The 18,308-nt window shown below is 31.7% G+C and overlaps 1 protein-coding gene across 1 annotated transcript; it reads left to right on the forward strand.

Annotated features, from left to right (window-relative positions):
- Positions 1-8,701: 8,701 nt before the first annotated feature.
- On the forward strand, positions 8,702-11,321 carry HELRODRAFT_183257 (hypothetical protein; the record flags this gene model as incomplete). The annotated part of the gene is made up of 4 exons (XM_009012289.1): positions 8,702-8,906; positions 9,841-10,050; positions 10,532-10,630; positions 11,299-11,321. The coding sequence occupies 4 exons, from the start codon at positions 8,702-8,704 to the stop codon at positions 11,319-11,321; spliced, it is 537 nt and encodes a 178-aa protein (XP_009010537.1).
- Positions 11,322-18,308: the final 6,987 nt, after the last annotated feature.

The following is an 18,308-nucleotide window of genomic DNA, read 5'->3' on the forward strand; positions in this document are numbered from 1 at the left end:
CACTATATGCCTATATATAACCGATATTTCTACATAACTATCTTTAAATCAATACAACATTATTTAACACTATAAAACTATATAAAATTAATAATACCATATAACTATATTTAAATCTATATAACCGTTTATATCACTATATAACTATATATAATCATTAACTCTACATGTTTATATATGAATCAATATAACCGTATATATCACTATATAACAATATATAATCAATAACACTATATATATGTATATATTTATATATATATATATATATGAATCTATATAACCGTATATAACACTATATAACTATATATAATTAAATAATTCAACATAACTATATATAAATCTATATAACCGTATATAACACGATATAACTAAATATAATAAATAACACTACATAACTTTTTATGAATCTATATAACCGTATATATCATTATAAAACTATATATAATCAATAATACTACATAACTATATATAAATGTATCTAACCGTATTTATCACTAAATAACTTTATACAATCAATAACCTTATACAATTATATCAAAATTTTAACATAAAGGCGCTCATAAATCAACGCATAATGGCTCAGCTGGCTTAGTTCAGCTTGGAATCGGATGTCAAGCAAACTTTATATAATCAATAACACAGATTACTTTATAAAAATCTATATAACCGTTTATATCACTATATAACTATATATAATCAATAACTCTACAAAACTATATATAAATCTATATAACCTTATTTATCACTATATAACTATATAAAATCAATAATGCTATATAACTATGTATAAATCTATATAACCGTTTATATCACTATATAACTATATATATTCATTAACTCTACATATTTATATATAAATCATTATAACTGTATATATCACAAGATAACTATATATAATCAATAACACTATATATATATATATATATATATATATATATATAAATCAATATAACCGTATATAACACTATATAACTATGTATAATGAAATAATTCAACATATTTATATATAAATCTATATAATCGTATATAACACGATATAACTAAATATAATAAATATCACTACATAACTATTTATGAATCTATATAACCGTATATATTACTATATAACTATGTATAATCAATAACACTATCAAACTATATATAAATCTATATAACTGTATATAATCAGAAGCACAGATTACTTTATATCAATCTATATAAACGTTTATATCACTATATAACTATATATAATCAATAACTCTACATAACTATTTATAAATTTATATAACCGTATTTATCACTATATAACTTTATATAATCAATAACCTTATACAATTATATATACATCAATATAACAGTATATATCCCTAGATGACTATATATAAACAATAACTCTATATAACTAAAAATAAATCTACATAACCGTATATAACACTATATAACTTTATATAATCAAAATTTTAACATAAAAGCGCTCATAAATCAACGCATATTGGCTCAGCTGGTTTAGTTCGGCTTGGAATCGGATGTCAAGCAAGGTGTGGTTTCAAACTATATTGAATTATCTTCGTAAGTTTTGAACTGCGTGCGTACATATATAGCAATGATTACTGTGGTTTTTATAAGGAATTTATAATGTATAAAAATATAACGAGAAATATTTTAACATAAAAGCAGTTACAAATCTATGCAAATTGGCTCAGTATATATCACAATATAACTACTTATATTCAATAACTCTACCTAACTATATACAAACCTATATAACTCTATATTTCACTATATGGCTATATAACAAGTGACTCTACATAACAATATATAAATCTATATAACCGTATTTGTCAATATGTAACTATATATAATCAATAACACAGATAACTTTATATATCTCTATAACCGTTTATATCACTATATAACTATATATAATCAATAACTCTACATAACTATATATAAATTTATATAACCGTATTTATCACTATATAACTATATATAATCAATAACATTATATAATTATATCTAAATCAAAATAACAGTATATAACCCTATATGACTATATATAAACAATAACTCTATATAACTAAAAATAAATCTACATAACCGTATATAACATTATATAACTTTATATAATCAAAATTTTAACATAAAAGCGCTCATAAATCAACGCATATTGGCTCAGCAAGCTCTTCTTCAAGCAGCTGAAGATCGTGATCAAAAGGCGTCCGTAAGAAATGAGGCTAATGCTCTTGCTAATAAAATGGATTTTTTTGAGACTGCATTGATGACTATTTTTTGGGATACAATTTTACAGCGGATGAATGCAACCAGCAAATCTCTGCAAAATTCAAATTTATATCTTGATTCTGGTTTCAATCATCTAGAATCACTGATGCTTTTTATTAACAATGAAGTCCGAAACGATTTCACTTTTATTGAAAAACGAGCAGCATTGCTTAATAAGGAGGATCTGAAAGACTGTAATTATCAAGATGAAGTGAGTTGCAAGAAAAAGTGAAAACCGTTTTCTGATGAAAGCAATGAAGCGGAAGTTTTTTTAACTGGTTGTGATAATTTTATTGTTAACACAGTAAACGCCATTTCTGATAAATTGATCACGGAACTTGATCACAGAATCGAAGCATACAAAGGTACACATGATTTGTTCAGTCTATTTTTCAAGGACAAGGTAGATGACATGAACACAAAGATCTCGGCCTTTATCGAAGAATACAAAGACGATGTTAATTCTGATACCGCTGGCGATGAAATCAAACAGTTTTTGCATTTCGCTAAGAAAGAAGGAGCAAAATCTGCGGTAGAGATGTACCAGCTTATAGTGGTGGATGGACTTATAGCTGTTAAGCTATTTTGAATAATCCTCGAAAAATTTGAACTGCGTGCGTACATATATAGCAATGATTACTGTTGTTTTTATAATGAATTTATAAAATATATAAATATAGCGAGCAAAATTTTAACGTAAAAGCGCTTATAAATCTATGCATATTGACTCAGCTTGGATTGGCTCGACTTGGAATTGAATGTTAAGCAAGGTGTGGTCTCAAACTATTTTGAATTCTCTCCAAAAAATGTGAACTCCGTGCGAAAATAAATAGCAATAATTACAGTTGTTTTTATAATGAAATTATAGAATATATAATTATAACGAGCAGAATTTTAACATAAAAGCGCTTATAAATCTATGAAGATTGGCTCAGTAGATATCACTATAAAACTATATATATTCAATAACTCTACGTAACTATATACAAATCTATATAACCGTATATATCACTATATGCCTATAGATAACCAAAAATTCTAATAAACTTTACATAAATCTATATAGCCGTATATATCACTATATAACTATATATAATCAATAATACTATATAAATATATATAAAAATCTATAACCGTATATATCACTATGTAACTATATATACCAATAACACTATATAACTATATATAAATAAATAAAACCGGAAATATCAATATATAACTATATATAATTAATAAATCTATATAACTATATAAAAATCTATAAAACCGTATGTAACACAATATAACTATATAATCAATTAATTTTACATAACTATATATAAATAACTATATATAAATTTTACATAACTATATATAACAAGATATAACTATATATAATCAATAAATCTACATAACTATATATAAATCTATATAACCGTATATATTACTATATAAATATATATAATCAATAACACTATATAACTATATATAAGACTATATAACTGTATATATCACTCTATAACTATATATAATTAATAACTCTACATAACTATATACAAATCTATATAACCGTATATAACACTACTTAACTGTATATAATCAATCACTCTACACAACTATATATAAGTCTATATAAACATATATATCACAAAATAACTTTATATAATCAATAACTCTATAAAACCGTATATAAAACTATATGCCTATATATAACCAATAATTCTACATTACTATATATAAATCAATATAACACTATAAAACTATATATAATCAATAACACTATATAACTATATATAAATCTATATAACCGTATATATCACTATATGACTATATTTAATCAATAACTCTACATAACTATATATAAATCTATATAACCGTTTATAACACTATATAACTGTTTTTATAATGAATTTATAAATTATACAAATATAACGAGCAAAATTTTAACATTAAAGCGCTTATAAATCTACGCATATTGGCTTAGTTCGGCTTGGAATCGGATGTCAAGCAAGGTGTGGTCTCAAACTATTTTGAATTTTCCTCGAAAAATGTGAACTGCGTGCGTACATATATAGTAATGTCTATTGTTGTTTTTATAATGAGTTTATGAAATATATAACTTTAGCAAGCAAAATTTTAACATAAATCTATTTAACCGTATATATCAATATATAACTATATATAAACAATAACACTACATAACTATATATAAGTCTATATAACCGTATATGGTACTATATAACTATATATAATCAATAACACTATATATCTATATATAAATCTATATAACCGTATACATCACTATATAACTCTATATATTTAATAACTCTTCATAACTCTATTGGCTCAGCTTGGCTTGGCTCGGCTTGGAATCGGATGTTAAGCAACGTGTTGTCTCAAACTATTTTGAATTCTCCTCGAAAAATGTGAACTGCGTGCGTACATATATAGTAATATCTATTGTTGGTTTTATAATGAATTTATAAAATATATAACTATAGCAAGCAAAATTTTAACATAAATCTATATAACCGTATATATCACTATGTAACTAAATATAATCAATAATACTATGTAACAATATATAAATTTATACAACCGTATATATCACTAAATAACTCTATATTATCAATAACAATATATAACTATAAATAAATCTTTGTAACCGTATATATCACTATGTGACTATATATAATCAATAACACTATATAACTATATATAAATCTATATTCCCGTATATATCACTATATAACTATATAAAAAATAACATTATATAATTATATATAAATCTATATAACCGTATATAACATTATATGACCATATATAATTAATAACTCTACATAACTATATATAAATTTGTACAACCGTATATATCACTATATAACTATATATAATCAATAACACTATATAGCTATTTATAAATCTATATAACCGTATATATCACTATATGACTATATATAATTAAAAACACTATATTACTATATATAAATCTATATAACCGTATATTTCACTATATGACTATATATAATCAATAACTCTACATAACTATTAATTCATTTATTCATTCATTCATTTTTTCATTCATTCATTCATTCATTCATTCATTCATTACTTCATTCGTTCATTCATTCATTCATTTATTCATTCATTCATTCATTTATTCATCCAATCATTCATCCAATCATTCATTTAATTTCAGCGATGGTTGTAATTACCATTATAATAATTAAAGTAATGATTTAATAATCTTTTTAATGCAATGTGATGACGTTACTACAGGCATTTTTAAATGCCTGCATTTTATAAATTTTTAAATTTATAATTTTAAAGTTTAATACGCTCATTATCTGCCTGTGTGTTTGTGTGTTTGTGTGTGTGCGTGTGTGTGCGTATGTGTGGTGTGTGTGTGCTTTTTCTCTGGTTTTAAAGTTTATTAATCTTTTTATCTGTCTGTTTTGTGTTTGTTGAGCTGCCTGTCTGTCTGTGTGTCTGTCTATTTGTGTGTCCGTCTTTCTTTGCTTGGACTTTGTTATTTTAATTATTTTTAATTTATTTGTTTCGAGTAAATTTTTAATCATTTTCTATTTTTTATAAATTGTAAGATGACGATGATGATGAAGACTCCCGACTGATTCTATTTTTTTTCTATCTTTTGTGAGTGTTGTGTTCTTCTTCTACCTGCTCTGGTGTTGTTATGATTCTAGAGTATATTTGTTCATTTATTTATTCATTCATTCATTCTTTTATTCATTAGTTCATTCATTCATTAGTTCATTCATTCGTTTATTGATCATTCATTCATTAATTCAGTTTGTTTGTTTGTTCATACATGCATTCTTTCGTAATATATATGTATTTATTTGTTGTCATCATCATCGTTGTCTCTTTGTCTTTTCTTTGTTGAATAATAATATTCTGGCCATCATCCTTATCATCATCGTCATCATCATTATCATCATTCATACAACACACATACTAGGTTATATTTTAATGTTCCATTGTATCTGATCTATCTTATCAGGATCGAACGATCGAGTGATTGATTGATTGTTATACACAGTCAGACCTCTCTACAACGAACTTCTTTATATACAACGAAAATCTCAATTTAACAAACTTTTTTTTATGCCCCTTGGAATTTTACATACAAAACTCTTTTTATGGGGCGAAAAATAATTTCTCTATAGCGAACAAAATTTATAAAAGTTAAAAGAAATATTCGACAAATTAGAAAAAAAATCAATGTTAAAGACACTGTAAACTTCAAGTTGCATTTTTGCATTACTGTTTAACCTATCTGTTGTGTGCTATATAGGTACGTATAATGTAAGTACACACCTACTTTCATATTTTTCGCCAGTGGCTTTTTTCTTCTTTTTCGTGTCTCATCCTTTCAAGACATTGGCGACCATCTACCTCCACAAAACCCGATCTTAAACACTTTGTAAGAGTTAAAATGTGGTGATATTCAACAAGTGACACAAGGACTTCACGAATGTTGTTCTTGTTGGCCGCAATCTCTTCTCTCTGCAATCTTTCCAGTAGTTGTTAGATTTTCCACTATACTATGCATTATTACTTTCCGTTATAAAAATTAATGATTAAGAGATCGTTCTTCATAAATTTGTAACATATAAACACCTTCCAAGCTATGTAAATCTTTTTCCAGACCAAATTCTATATAACGAAATTTCTACATAACGACTTTATTTCTTGGAACTATCAAGTTCGTCCAGTAGAGGTCAGACTGCATATATATATATATATATATATATATATATATATATATATATATATATATAATTAGATTATTTATATATAAAGCGCCCTTTATTCTCAGAGGCGCTAACAATGTAAAAGTTGATTAAATGCGCTAATACAAAAGTTGATTAAATGTCTCACTTCAATCAAATCATATCATGAAAAGTTTGTCTGAAAAGATGGTTCTTTAGCTTTCTTCGAAATTCAGTAATTAACAACCTACTATTTTGCAAGTCGACTGGCAAACTGTTCCAAATCTTCGGTAATTCTATAAATTTTATATATATATATATATATATATAATTCTATAAATTCTACCGAATGTGTTTGTACCAACCAACCCAATTAGTAAAGTTAAACTCGGAATTTATTACAACAATAAAAAAACGTCTTACATAATACTGAAAAATACACGCATCTTAAAATTGCAGAAGCAGTCCTAATTGACATTAATAAACCAAAAATAAATATACAACAAAAAATAAAATGACAACCTCACTCCCAACCCCCCGGCGCTTAATCAACAATGAAAACAAAGAAGTAATAAAAACTATAGAAACTTCCATTTTGGTATTGTAGTCAATTTTGCCTAAGACCACAAATATGGTCTTCCAACACACACACACACACACACACACACACACACACACACACACACACACACACACACACACACACACACTTATACATATATAAGATTTTTTATTTTTTAAAAAAATGTATATTTATCAATTCATAATAAGAAGTATGCGTAATATAATGCTAATTATTTTTTCCAAAATAGGATTGCATTGTTTTTTCTTTAGTCAAACAAACTATGTGTGTAAACGAACACGCATACAAACCCACACACACATTTACATACAACACATACATACTCACATACACATACATACATCGTTGTATAATTGTAGACAATAATTTTCCTGAATTGTTGTTTTTGACTGTTTTCATAAATGCCTAGAACAATTTTTATAATTTGGTCCGTACATATACGTAGTATAGGTATTAGACTAAAAAACTAGTTAACACTAAACAAGCACATGAACTGTTGAGTGTAAGTTGTGTTTTATGATATTTACGTGCTGGCTGTTGATATATATCTGATACATATATATCTGATATATATCTCACTGTGTATCCGTCGTCTGGTTCGTTTCTAATGGTAATTAATAAGAATTGTAACAGATAGTATGGAGGGAGTTTGATATGAGTGAATGAATGAATGTATGTTTGAATGTTACATAGTTTCGTTGAAGTAATGGAACAAATGATGTATATATATATATATATATATATATATATATATATAATTCGTAATTGATTGTTTGACTTTTGGAAAATGCTTTTTCGTTCTTAAGTTTTTTGTTATAAGTTAATATAAGTTAAGAAAGTTTTGCATTTGTGCTATTGGCTGATGCGATTTTATTAATTATTATTTTTTGTTAAACTGTCGTGTGGGAAGAGTTTTGTTGGCAGTAGTTGTAAAAAGCGAGAAAAATATTCAAGTAAATTTTTAAGTTTATGAACCTAAATAGTTATATTGCATGCATGAATGTGTGTGTGCGTGTGTGTGTGTGTGTGTATGTCTAACATGTTAAACCGGAAAACCAAATGAAACCAGACGATGTAAATGCTAGATTGTAATAGCACCTCGTTAAGTTGACTGGCGAATAACTTTCCGACAAGCATAATAGCTGAGATGATCTATCTGAATTTTATTGCGAATGTTATTATTGTGGCTGGTTTGGCGACTGCAGCGTTGGATGTAAGATCTGATCTTTTGACAATTACGTCATCAACAACGTCAGCAGCTATCACCTCGGCGTCATCATTATTTTGGAAGTTCATATCGACTACTGCAAGGGTTGTTAATGTAAAGCAGCCGGAGCCAAATGGTAAAAACGGTGAGTTGTAATAAAATTTTTGTATTTTTCAGTTGATATACATTTTTTTTAGTTAAAAATTGTCATTGAATGAGACAAGGTTTTTGTTAATTTTCAATAAAAATTTGAATTAATGCGAATGACTTTCCATATATACTTGAAATTTTATTGAATGCCTAATTATTATTTATTTTTAAAGCCAATTTTTTAAAAAAGTTTAAAAGTAAACTTCAGTTAGCAAATCAGTCGCTAAGTTTTTTTTACAAAGTTGTTCATTTAATCCGAGAACGAAAGCGACGAAAATTAGGCTTTCGTTTTTTGTGAAGTTATGCTTTTCAATGAAATGCGCAATCCTCTCTGTTAAAAAAATTGTTTATTGATTGAATTGGTTGGATTGATTGATTGATTGACTAGTAAATTAGTTTTATATTTATTTAACATTTAGTTTTTAATTTAATTAATTAAATTTAATTTAAATTATTATCTTAAAAGAAATAATATAAATTAAAAATCGATTTAGGTAAAAAGTAAAAACAGTGGCCTGAGCTGAGAACAAAAAAAAAATTAAAATTATATAAAAAAAAGCTAATAAATTCAACCAAGTTAGAAAAATGTCAATCAACACTCGATAGATGTTAATTAAATGATGATGACTTGAGACCAGGACAAAAACATGCAAAAACACAACATTTACATTTTGATTTGCTTGCTTACTATACTTATGCACATGATAATGTCTGACCAACCAGATCACTTATACAACATGCCATGACAATAAAATAAACTAAGAGAGCCATTCCTAAACCTAACTGGTTAATTAGTTGTAAATTAGTTAAATTAACCATTATATGGTAAAATAGAATAGAGATAGTTAGATAGATGCAAACACACCTAGAAAAGTCATTATTAGCAATAGTTACATATATACAGATACTACATTATCATCATTATGCAGCAGCTGAAATCCAGCAGGTTACTACAACCACCCATCACCATCCTTACGACAAAACTGCTAACAATGACAACATCTCAAAATACACTAATTTTACTAATTCCACTGACGGCCATGGTGATAATGAGGATAGTAAAGGTACATCAAATTTGGACCCAGGTTGTCTCAACTTTCATCCAGGGACACTGCAATGCTATTCAAGTTGTCTGCCAGGTTTGTATGGTTTATTTGTTTATCATCATTAACTCGGTGGCCTGGTGGTTAAGATGCCTGACACTGCTGTTGCTGTGAGCAGGTTAAAATGCAGACTCACACCACTTCACATGATCCAGTTTGTTGTGTGTGTGTGTGTGTGTGTTAAAGAATGAATGAATGAATGATTGACTGGTTGGATGATTGATTGACTGACTGGCTGACTGACTGACTGAATGAATGATTGATTGATTGATTGATTGATTGATTGATTGATTGATTGATTGATTGATTGATTGATTGATTGATAGGATACAGGAGGATGATAGAATCGGCAGATGTGACCTCCTGCAAGCCATGCATTTCATCCAAGTATTGTGCTCACGGTTAGTGATGATGACGACGACGACGATGATGATGACGACGATGGTGATAATGATGATGAGGATCATATAAACACACGCACATCACACACACACGCACACATACATACACTTGAAAGAATGTTCCGTGAGAAGAGTGAACAGTATAAGAGTAGCTGAGAAGATGAAGGAGTGTGTTTTTATCATTGGGAGTTTACTTATTCAAATCTCTGAAATGGGTTTGTATGTATGTTTGTTTGTTTGCTTATGTATGCATGTTTGTTTGTTTGTGTATGTATGTATGTATGTATGTATGTCTGTTGCTGAAAGACTGGCTAAGAGTTTTGCCAATGTAACAAGTTTTAAAAAGTTTCTAGCCAACCGAATTCAGAGCTCAATTTTTCCGAATGAAGCAACAATGTCAGACATTTATCTTGCAGCCAAATCACTGAAGCCGAAGTGTGCATGTGGTTTTGATAACATTCCAACGAAAATAATTGTAGCCACTATTCGCTCAATATGGCCAGTTCTGACACGCCTTATCAACCTATTATTGAATAAGGGAATATTTCTAAAAGTTTTCAAAGTTGCGAAAGTGATTTCTATTCAAAAGCAAAAAAAAATAGCAAACAGATAATGAACTATAGACCAATCTCTTTACTCTCGAGTTTCTCAAAAATTTTAGAAAAGATTATTCACAAAAAATTTACCTCTTTTTTTGAAAAATTTAATGTCATCTGTAAGGATCAATTTGGTTTAAAAAAAAATCAATTCACAGAAATGGCAAGAATTGAATTAATTCGTATGAAAAGGGCTATGAGAGTTGTCACACTAAATCGAAATTCAATGACTCAACAAAATTGTTAATTATTATGACGCACAATTTAAAATATAATGATTCGCGTAGATAGCTTTTTAAGCAAGAAGTAGGCTTATTTTTCACTATTTCTTTAATTTTAGTTTGAATGGCAGACATCAAAACTCAATTAAATGTAATAAATCTAAAAGAAACATATTATTTTTTCATATATTTTGCAACGGTTCAAAGGTCTAGAATCACTTATTGGCTAACTCTAACTCTTATACTATATACAAATAATTCGTCTAATTTTAAAAATAACTTGAAGGCAATCTTACTTAAACAATCTATGTAAATATATAATTGTTTTTCATGTGCATGTGAATATGCGTAAATATGTATTTTTGTTCAATTTTGTAAGGTTACAATACTCGATGGATTTCTTTAGAAATTTTTCATGGTTATCCTGTCTTCTTAGAATTATTTTTTTTAGTTTTATAAGTAAATAAAATTTCGTTCGTTCGTTCGTTCGTTCGTTCGTTCGTTTGTTCGTTCGTGTGTATGTATGTACACTGTACAGGTATATAAATTCAGATTAATTATTATATTAACATCAATGGACCTAAACATCCATTGATTTGTGTGCAGTGGACGAAAATAGGTTATCGACCTACTTATCTTCCATCCGGTTGGTCACTGGCCAGGTGGCAATCGTCAGCAGCCCTGTCCTTACGAGTCTCAAGGTCATCAAGAATGTCAAGTACATACTCTGCCTAACTCACTGTCCAGATGGGTAGGTGGTGATGATGATGATGGTGAAGATGACGAAAGGTAGTGATCACGTGATGACGAATAATGATCACGTGACGATGGATAACGATCACGTGATGATATATCATGACCACGTGATTATAGATAATGATCACGTGACGATAGATGAGGATCACGTGACGATGGATGAGGATCATGTGACGATACACAATGACCACGGGATCACCCTCTTACACAAACAAAACAGTGTGGCCCTGATCATCAAGTCGAACGCCCACATGAACAGCCTCAGCAACATGAAGAAGCTGAGGGGTTGCTACAGGGAGAGAGTTCGCAGCAGAAGTTTTGACGTCATCAACAACGTCATCAGCGACGACAACAACAACAACATCGTGAGCATAGTTAATAAGCACACGGTCCCCTTCCTAACATTTTATGAAGATTATTTTCGTAATGTAACGACCTATCACGAATATTCTCATCATTATAACATCAACAACAACTACAACAACTTCAACTATAACAACATTAACAACCAAAACACCAACAACAACAGCAACAAGAATGCCAAACTACTATTGGTTGGCTGTTTGAGGGGTAAAGTTTTCATTGGTGGAAACGCGAATCTGTGCTACGCTGATGTTGAAGATTTTTTAAGGTGAATTAGATGAATGAATGAGTGAATGAATGAATGAATGAATGAATGAGTGAGTGAAGGAATGAATGGCAGAATATAGGTATGAATGCATAGAGGAAAAATTAAATAAAGTCTATGCGAATTGGGTGAATGGATGAATGAATGAATCAATGAATGAATCAATGAATGATGAGTGAATGAATGAATAAATTACTTAATAAATAAATAAATAAATGAATGAATGAATGAATGAATGAATGCAGGAGTGTGAGAAAGACAGAAGAAAAGGATCAAATCATAAGACAGCCATACAATCATGGTGATCCAAAATGTAAGCTCCGGAGCGAAAAATCACCCAATTTTGCACATTCCATATATCTAGCGATGATCACTATAAATATCATCACCGTCATCATCTTCATCATCACCATCATCATTATCATCATCGTCATCACCATCATCATTATCATCATGGAAATGGTACTGCAGGCATGGTAAGGAGTTTGAATGTGACTCTACTGAAGCAGTCAACAAATGAAGTTAGCATCAATTGGCTCGATGGTGAGGACGATGAAAATGACGAAGATGAAAACAGGAATGGGATCAATTCGGAATTATTAAAAGAAGAGGAAGATGATGAGGACGGTCCTGTTTCTGCTGCTCCCACCTCCAGTGCTGCCACTGGTGAGGAGTATGAAGATCTGATATCCTGGTCCATTGCGTATAAAAAGATGTTAGCTCAGTTGTCTTCTCTAATTAGTATTTCGTCTGGCTGACTGGCTGGCTGTTGGTTGGCTGGCTGACTGGCTGGCTGACTGACTGGCTGGCTGTTAAGTTTAAGATGAAGACTTTTAGCGGTGAAAGTAAAAGTTAGAATCAATTTGGCTCAGTGTTTTATATAACATAACATAACGTAACGTAGCGCAGGTATACAACCCAATTTAGTAACTCTGTTCTGAACTCCCTCAATTTCGCCAATCCAACCAATTTGACCTGACCATAGATTTATATAAAGTCAGAAATGAAAATTTAATTTCGACCTGACCATAGATTTATATAAAGTCAAAAATGAAGATTTAATTTGGGGATAGAGATAGTGAAGATTTTATTTTTTTTTTTTAATTACAACTGAAACAGACCACACTACGGACAAAAGATAGATGACTTGCTGATAGATCAATGCACTGATGCCAGGTTAAACATTTTTGAATTGTGTTAGTTGCCGGGTTGTGTTAGTTGCTGTGTTGTTTTGTTGTATTGGTTGCTGTGTTTGTTGCTGGTCAGTCTGATAACAATTTCACATTCCATCTTACGATGATACATATGCATTCGGAATTCGGTTTACGTTGGCTTCTATGTGATGATGACAGAGATGGTGGAAAGTTAATAATGTGAGAATGAAAGTTGGAATATTGATGTCATGTGAATGGGGGGGGGGCATGGAGCTGATGACGTTGATGAAGTTGTGATTGATAGTGATTGAGAGGATGGTGAATGATAGATGATGAGCACATAAGCTAGGGCTGGGGTTAACAAACATTTAATGAACATCTCCGAACGACAGCTGGCAATCACACGATCAACTTATATTTAAGAAAAATAAAGGCCAATCGGCCAGACCATCACCACTACAATCGGTGTCTTCATCATCTTCAGAAGAGTCCATACACAAAATAGGAAGGTTCTACAGATTCGTAATAAAGAACCTGGACCAGAATTCGAACTATGTACTGTACGTTAAAAAGCATTCGCTTTGGGTTACTAGGAGAGGTTCTATGTCTAACTATCTCTACTTTAAAACTTCGACCGGGGGTTTGTTGTTTTTTTTTTTATATCTTAACTTGGTTTAGTTTGGTTACATTATTTTTTTTATCAATTTTAATTTTATTGATTTGAAAATTTTTCTTCAATAGCTTTTATTTCGTTCTCCATCATGATGTAATATATTGGAATAAAATAATAATAAATTGACTCGTACAAATCATTGGCTGAATAAATTATTCAATTAATATGTATATACGGATTATGTAATAAATTGATAATTTAGTTAGCATAATTAATTAACTCCAATCAATTTAAATTTAAATTAAACCTCCCATCCCTACATAGTTAAACTTTCCATCCCTACGAAATAACAGCACCAGCTGCAGTTAGAAAATTTCGAATCCAAGACATCGGTCGAACCTCAGTGCACGTTAAATGGAGGAAACCTACCACCCCCCATCCTCTCCCTGACTTCTATGCCCTCAAACTGTCTCCAGCCGATGATGAAGAAGTCGAGTATGGGGATGACTTCTTTGGGGAGGAGATCTGCAAGGCATATGGTTATTATGCATATGGTGCAATGGTTAAGGTGCTAATGTTATCATCATCGTCGTCGTCGTCATCATGTTACTCATATTTCTGTAATGTTTTCATTTGTATGTGTAATTTTAAATGTAAGTACATCGTCATCATTATCATCATCGTCATCATTATCATCATCGTCATCATTATCATCATCGTCATCATTATCATCATCGTCATCATTATCATCATCGTCATCATTATCATCATCGTCATCATTATCATCATCGTCATCATTATCATCATCGCCACCTCTCCCAACTACAGATCGTTACTCATCAAGCCACCTAGCAATTCAGAAACACCCGAAGAATGATGAATCCACTGCAGCTACTGCCGCTACCACTACTACCACTGCTTCTACTACCACTACTTCTACTACCACTGCTTCTACTACCACTGCTTCCGCGAAAAATAAGCCGACGAAAAGAAACTCCAATGACGCCAACGATGATGATGATGATGAAGAGGACGGTGATGATGATGATGATGATGATGAAAGATTTTATTCATTGGTGGATGAACTGAAGGAGAAAATGAGAGAGGGGTATGAACTGATTGTCCGATTTTTGTCATTTTTATTTGTCTTATCCAGTGGAAACTTGTATTTGTATTTCATGACTCGTTTCATCACATTCTTGGTGATGTTTTACTGGTGTCTTCTTCACGGTTTTTTATCTTTCAGACTGAGAATGAGATTGCAGAAGAGAAGTGGTGTCGTCACTTCAGCCGCTTCATCAACGACAGCGTCGCCGGCTGCTGGCGGAGCTTCTAATGATGTTGGTACTGCAGCAGCAGCAGCTGCTGCTGCTGTGGAAGATGTTGATGGCGAGAAGAATGGTGGTAAAGATGATGACGAAGTTGATGGTCTGGATGGGGATGAAGACGATGATGAGGCCTGCAGACAAGTGCTGCCAACCTTGTTTGAGGAAGTTCGTATGATAGGTACTGTCGACTACAACAACATCAACAACAATAACAACATCAACAACAACAACATCAATAACAACAACAACATCAACAACAACTACAACGAAAAAAAAATCATCTGTCTGCCTGATTTAGAGCTGAAGAACAATTATTGCTTCGAAAGACGGCTACCAGCCCGTAACAACAGGAAAGCCAATAAAGTTAATAATAATAATAATAATAACAACAACAACAACAACAACAATAATAATAATAATAATAATAATAATAATAATAGCGATAAAAATGATGAAACGGAGAAGAGGAAGAGATTAGAAAGGATGAAACTTATACAGATGAATATGAGACAACTCTTCCCGGGCACATCCCTACTTTCGAAGTTTTGGTCACGTGCTACTAACAAAACTTGCCACATTTTCGGGGACAAAAATAGCAATAATAATAATAATAATAATAATAATAATAATAATAAAACTAAGATGAAGATGACGGTAATAAGAACAGTGAGTGGCAAGATGGATAACTTGAACATGACAGGGTTGATGCATTATACGAGATATTATTTGCAGGTTGTTTGGCTGGTTGGTTGGTTGGATGGTTGGTTGGTTGATTGGTTGATTGGTTGGTTGGTTGGTTGGTTGGATGGTTGGATGGATGGATGGATGGTTGGTTGGTTGGTTGGTTGGTTGGTTGATTGGTTGGCTGGTTAGCTGGTTGGTTGGATGGATGGATGGATGGCTGGTTGGTTGATTGGCTGGCTGATTGGTTGGCTGATTGGTTGATTTGTCGGTTGAATGGTTGGCTGGCTTTAGGTCATAATATATTTGGTTGGCTGGTTGGTTAATTTGTCGGTTGAATGGTTGGCTGGCTTTAGGTCATAATATATTTGCTTTTTCTTTTTGTAACCATTTCCATAATCATCATCACCACTCTCATAACCACCACCACCACCACCACCACCACCATCATCATCGTCGTCGTCGTCGACAGATAACAGCTTGCAACATCAACAAATTCACTGACGAGGTTTTCTGCAGTAGTACGAGGGATTTAATTCTACATACTACAATATTAGGTGTTGTTTCCATTCATTCAATCATTCATTCATTCAATCATTCGCTCATTCATTCATTCACTCATTCGCTCATTCATTCAATTTAAAAATTCTGTAATTTCGTCTTAAGATGATGCAGAAGATGCATTGGATCCTACCAGTTTGCAAGCCATTCAAATTGAATCGACTCATCACCATCCCGAAGACGACAAAGACAACAACAATAACATCAACAACAACAACAACATCAATAAAAATGACAACATTAATAACGAAAACAACATCAACATCATCCGCAGTAGTATCAATCACAACAACGGCACAACAACAACGACGACGATGACGTCACCATCAGCAGCACCAAAGACGCTAAATAAGATAGAATTTCATTGGAAGCCAGCGCAGGTGACCAATGGGAGAGTGATCGCTTTCATACATTCGATGTACAACCTCGATGGACAGACCAGAGCTGAGGTGGTGGTGGTGATGATGATGATTTTGTTGACGACGATGATGATGTTTATAATGATGATGATGGTGTTGATGGCGATGATGATGACGATGATGATGTAACAGCTCTCCGCCCAGACGACCTGCATCTCGAACGCAGCCTTCCGACACAGCAATCAAAGATTAACCCTGTCGACACTCTCAATCGGGAACCATTCTTGGAGGGTTCGCTGTCTGACCTCTGCTGGGCTCGCCCCCTGGTCCCAGATGAAATATATCTCCGTTGTAGATCAGCATCAACAAGGTCGGTCGGTTGGTTGGTTGGTCGGTTAGTTTGTTGGTTGGTTGGTCGGTTGGTTGGTTGGTTGGTCGGTTGGTTGGCTGGTTGGTTGGCTGGTCGGTCGGTTGGTTGGTTGGTCGGTTGATTGGCTGGTCGGTTGGTTGGTCGGTTGGTTGGTTGGTTGGTTGACTGGTTGGCTAGTTAGATAGTTAGTTGGTGGGTTGGCTAGTTGGTTGGTTGGTCGGTTGGATAGCTGGTTGGTCGGTCGGTAAGGGACAGTTTGATCCAATAAGGATGAGGGAGCAGTGGAAAGAAAACCTCCTTATAATATGTACAAGCAGTCTGGCGACACTTGAACAGCTTCTGCCACTGCTTCTTTTGCTGCTGTTTCTGCTGCTACTTTTACTGCTACTGCCTGTGTTGTTATTAGAGAAAATTATTCCATTAAATTTTCATTAATTAATTAACTAATTAATTAATTAATCAATTAATCAATCAATCAGACTTGTCGGACGTGAAGTGGAAAGACCTTCTATTTGGCTTTGCCCAGAAGACCGCGCTCACCTGTGGCACGGCTATCATCGTCGTCGTCGTCGTTGTCGTTGTCGTTGTCAGCGCCGTCTTTGTCGCCCACCTCTACAAGAAGAGGT

Source organism: Helobdella robusta (assembly GCF_000326865.2).
Source record: "Helobdella robusta unplaced genomic scaffold HELROscaffold_102, whole genome shotgun sequence".
NCBI lineage: Eukaryota > Metazoa > Annelida > Clitellata > Rhynchobdellida > Glossiphoniidae > Helobdella > Helobdella robusta.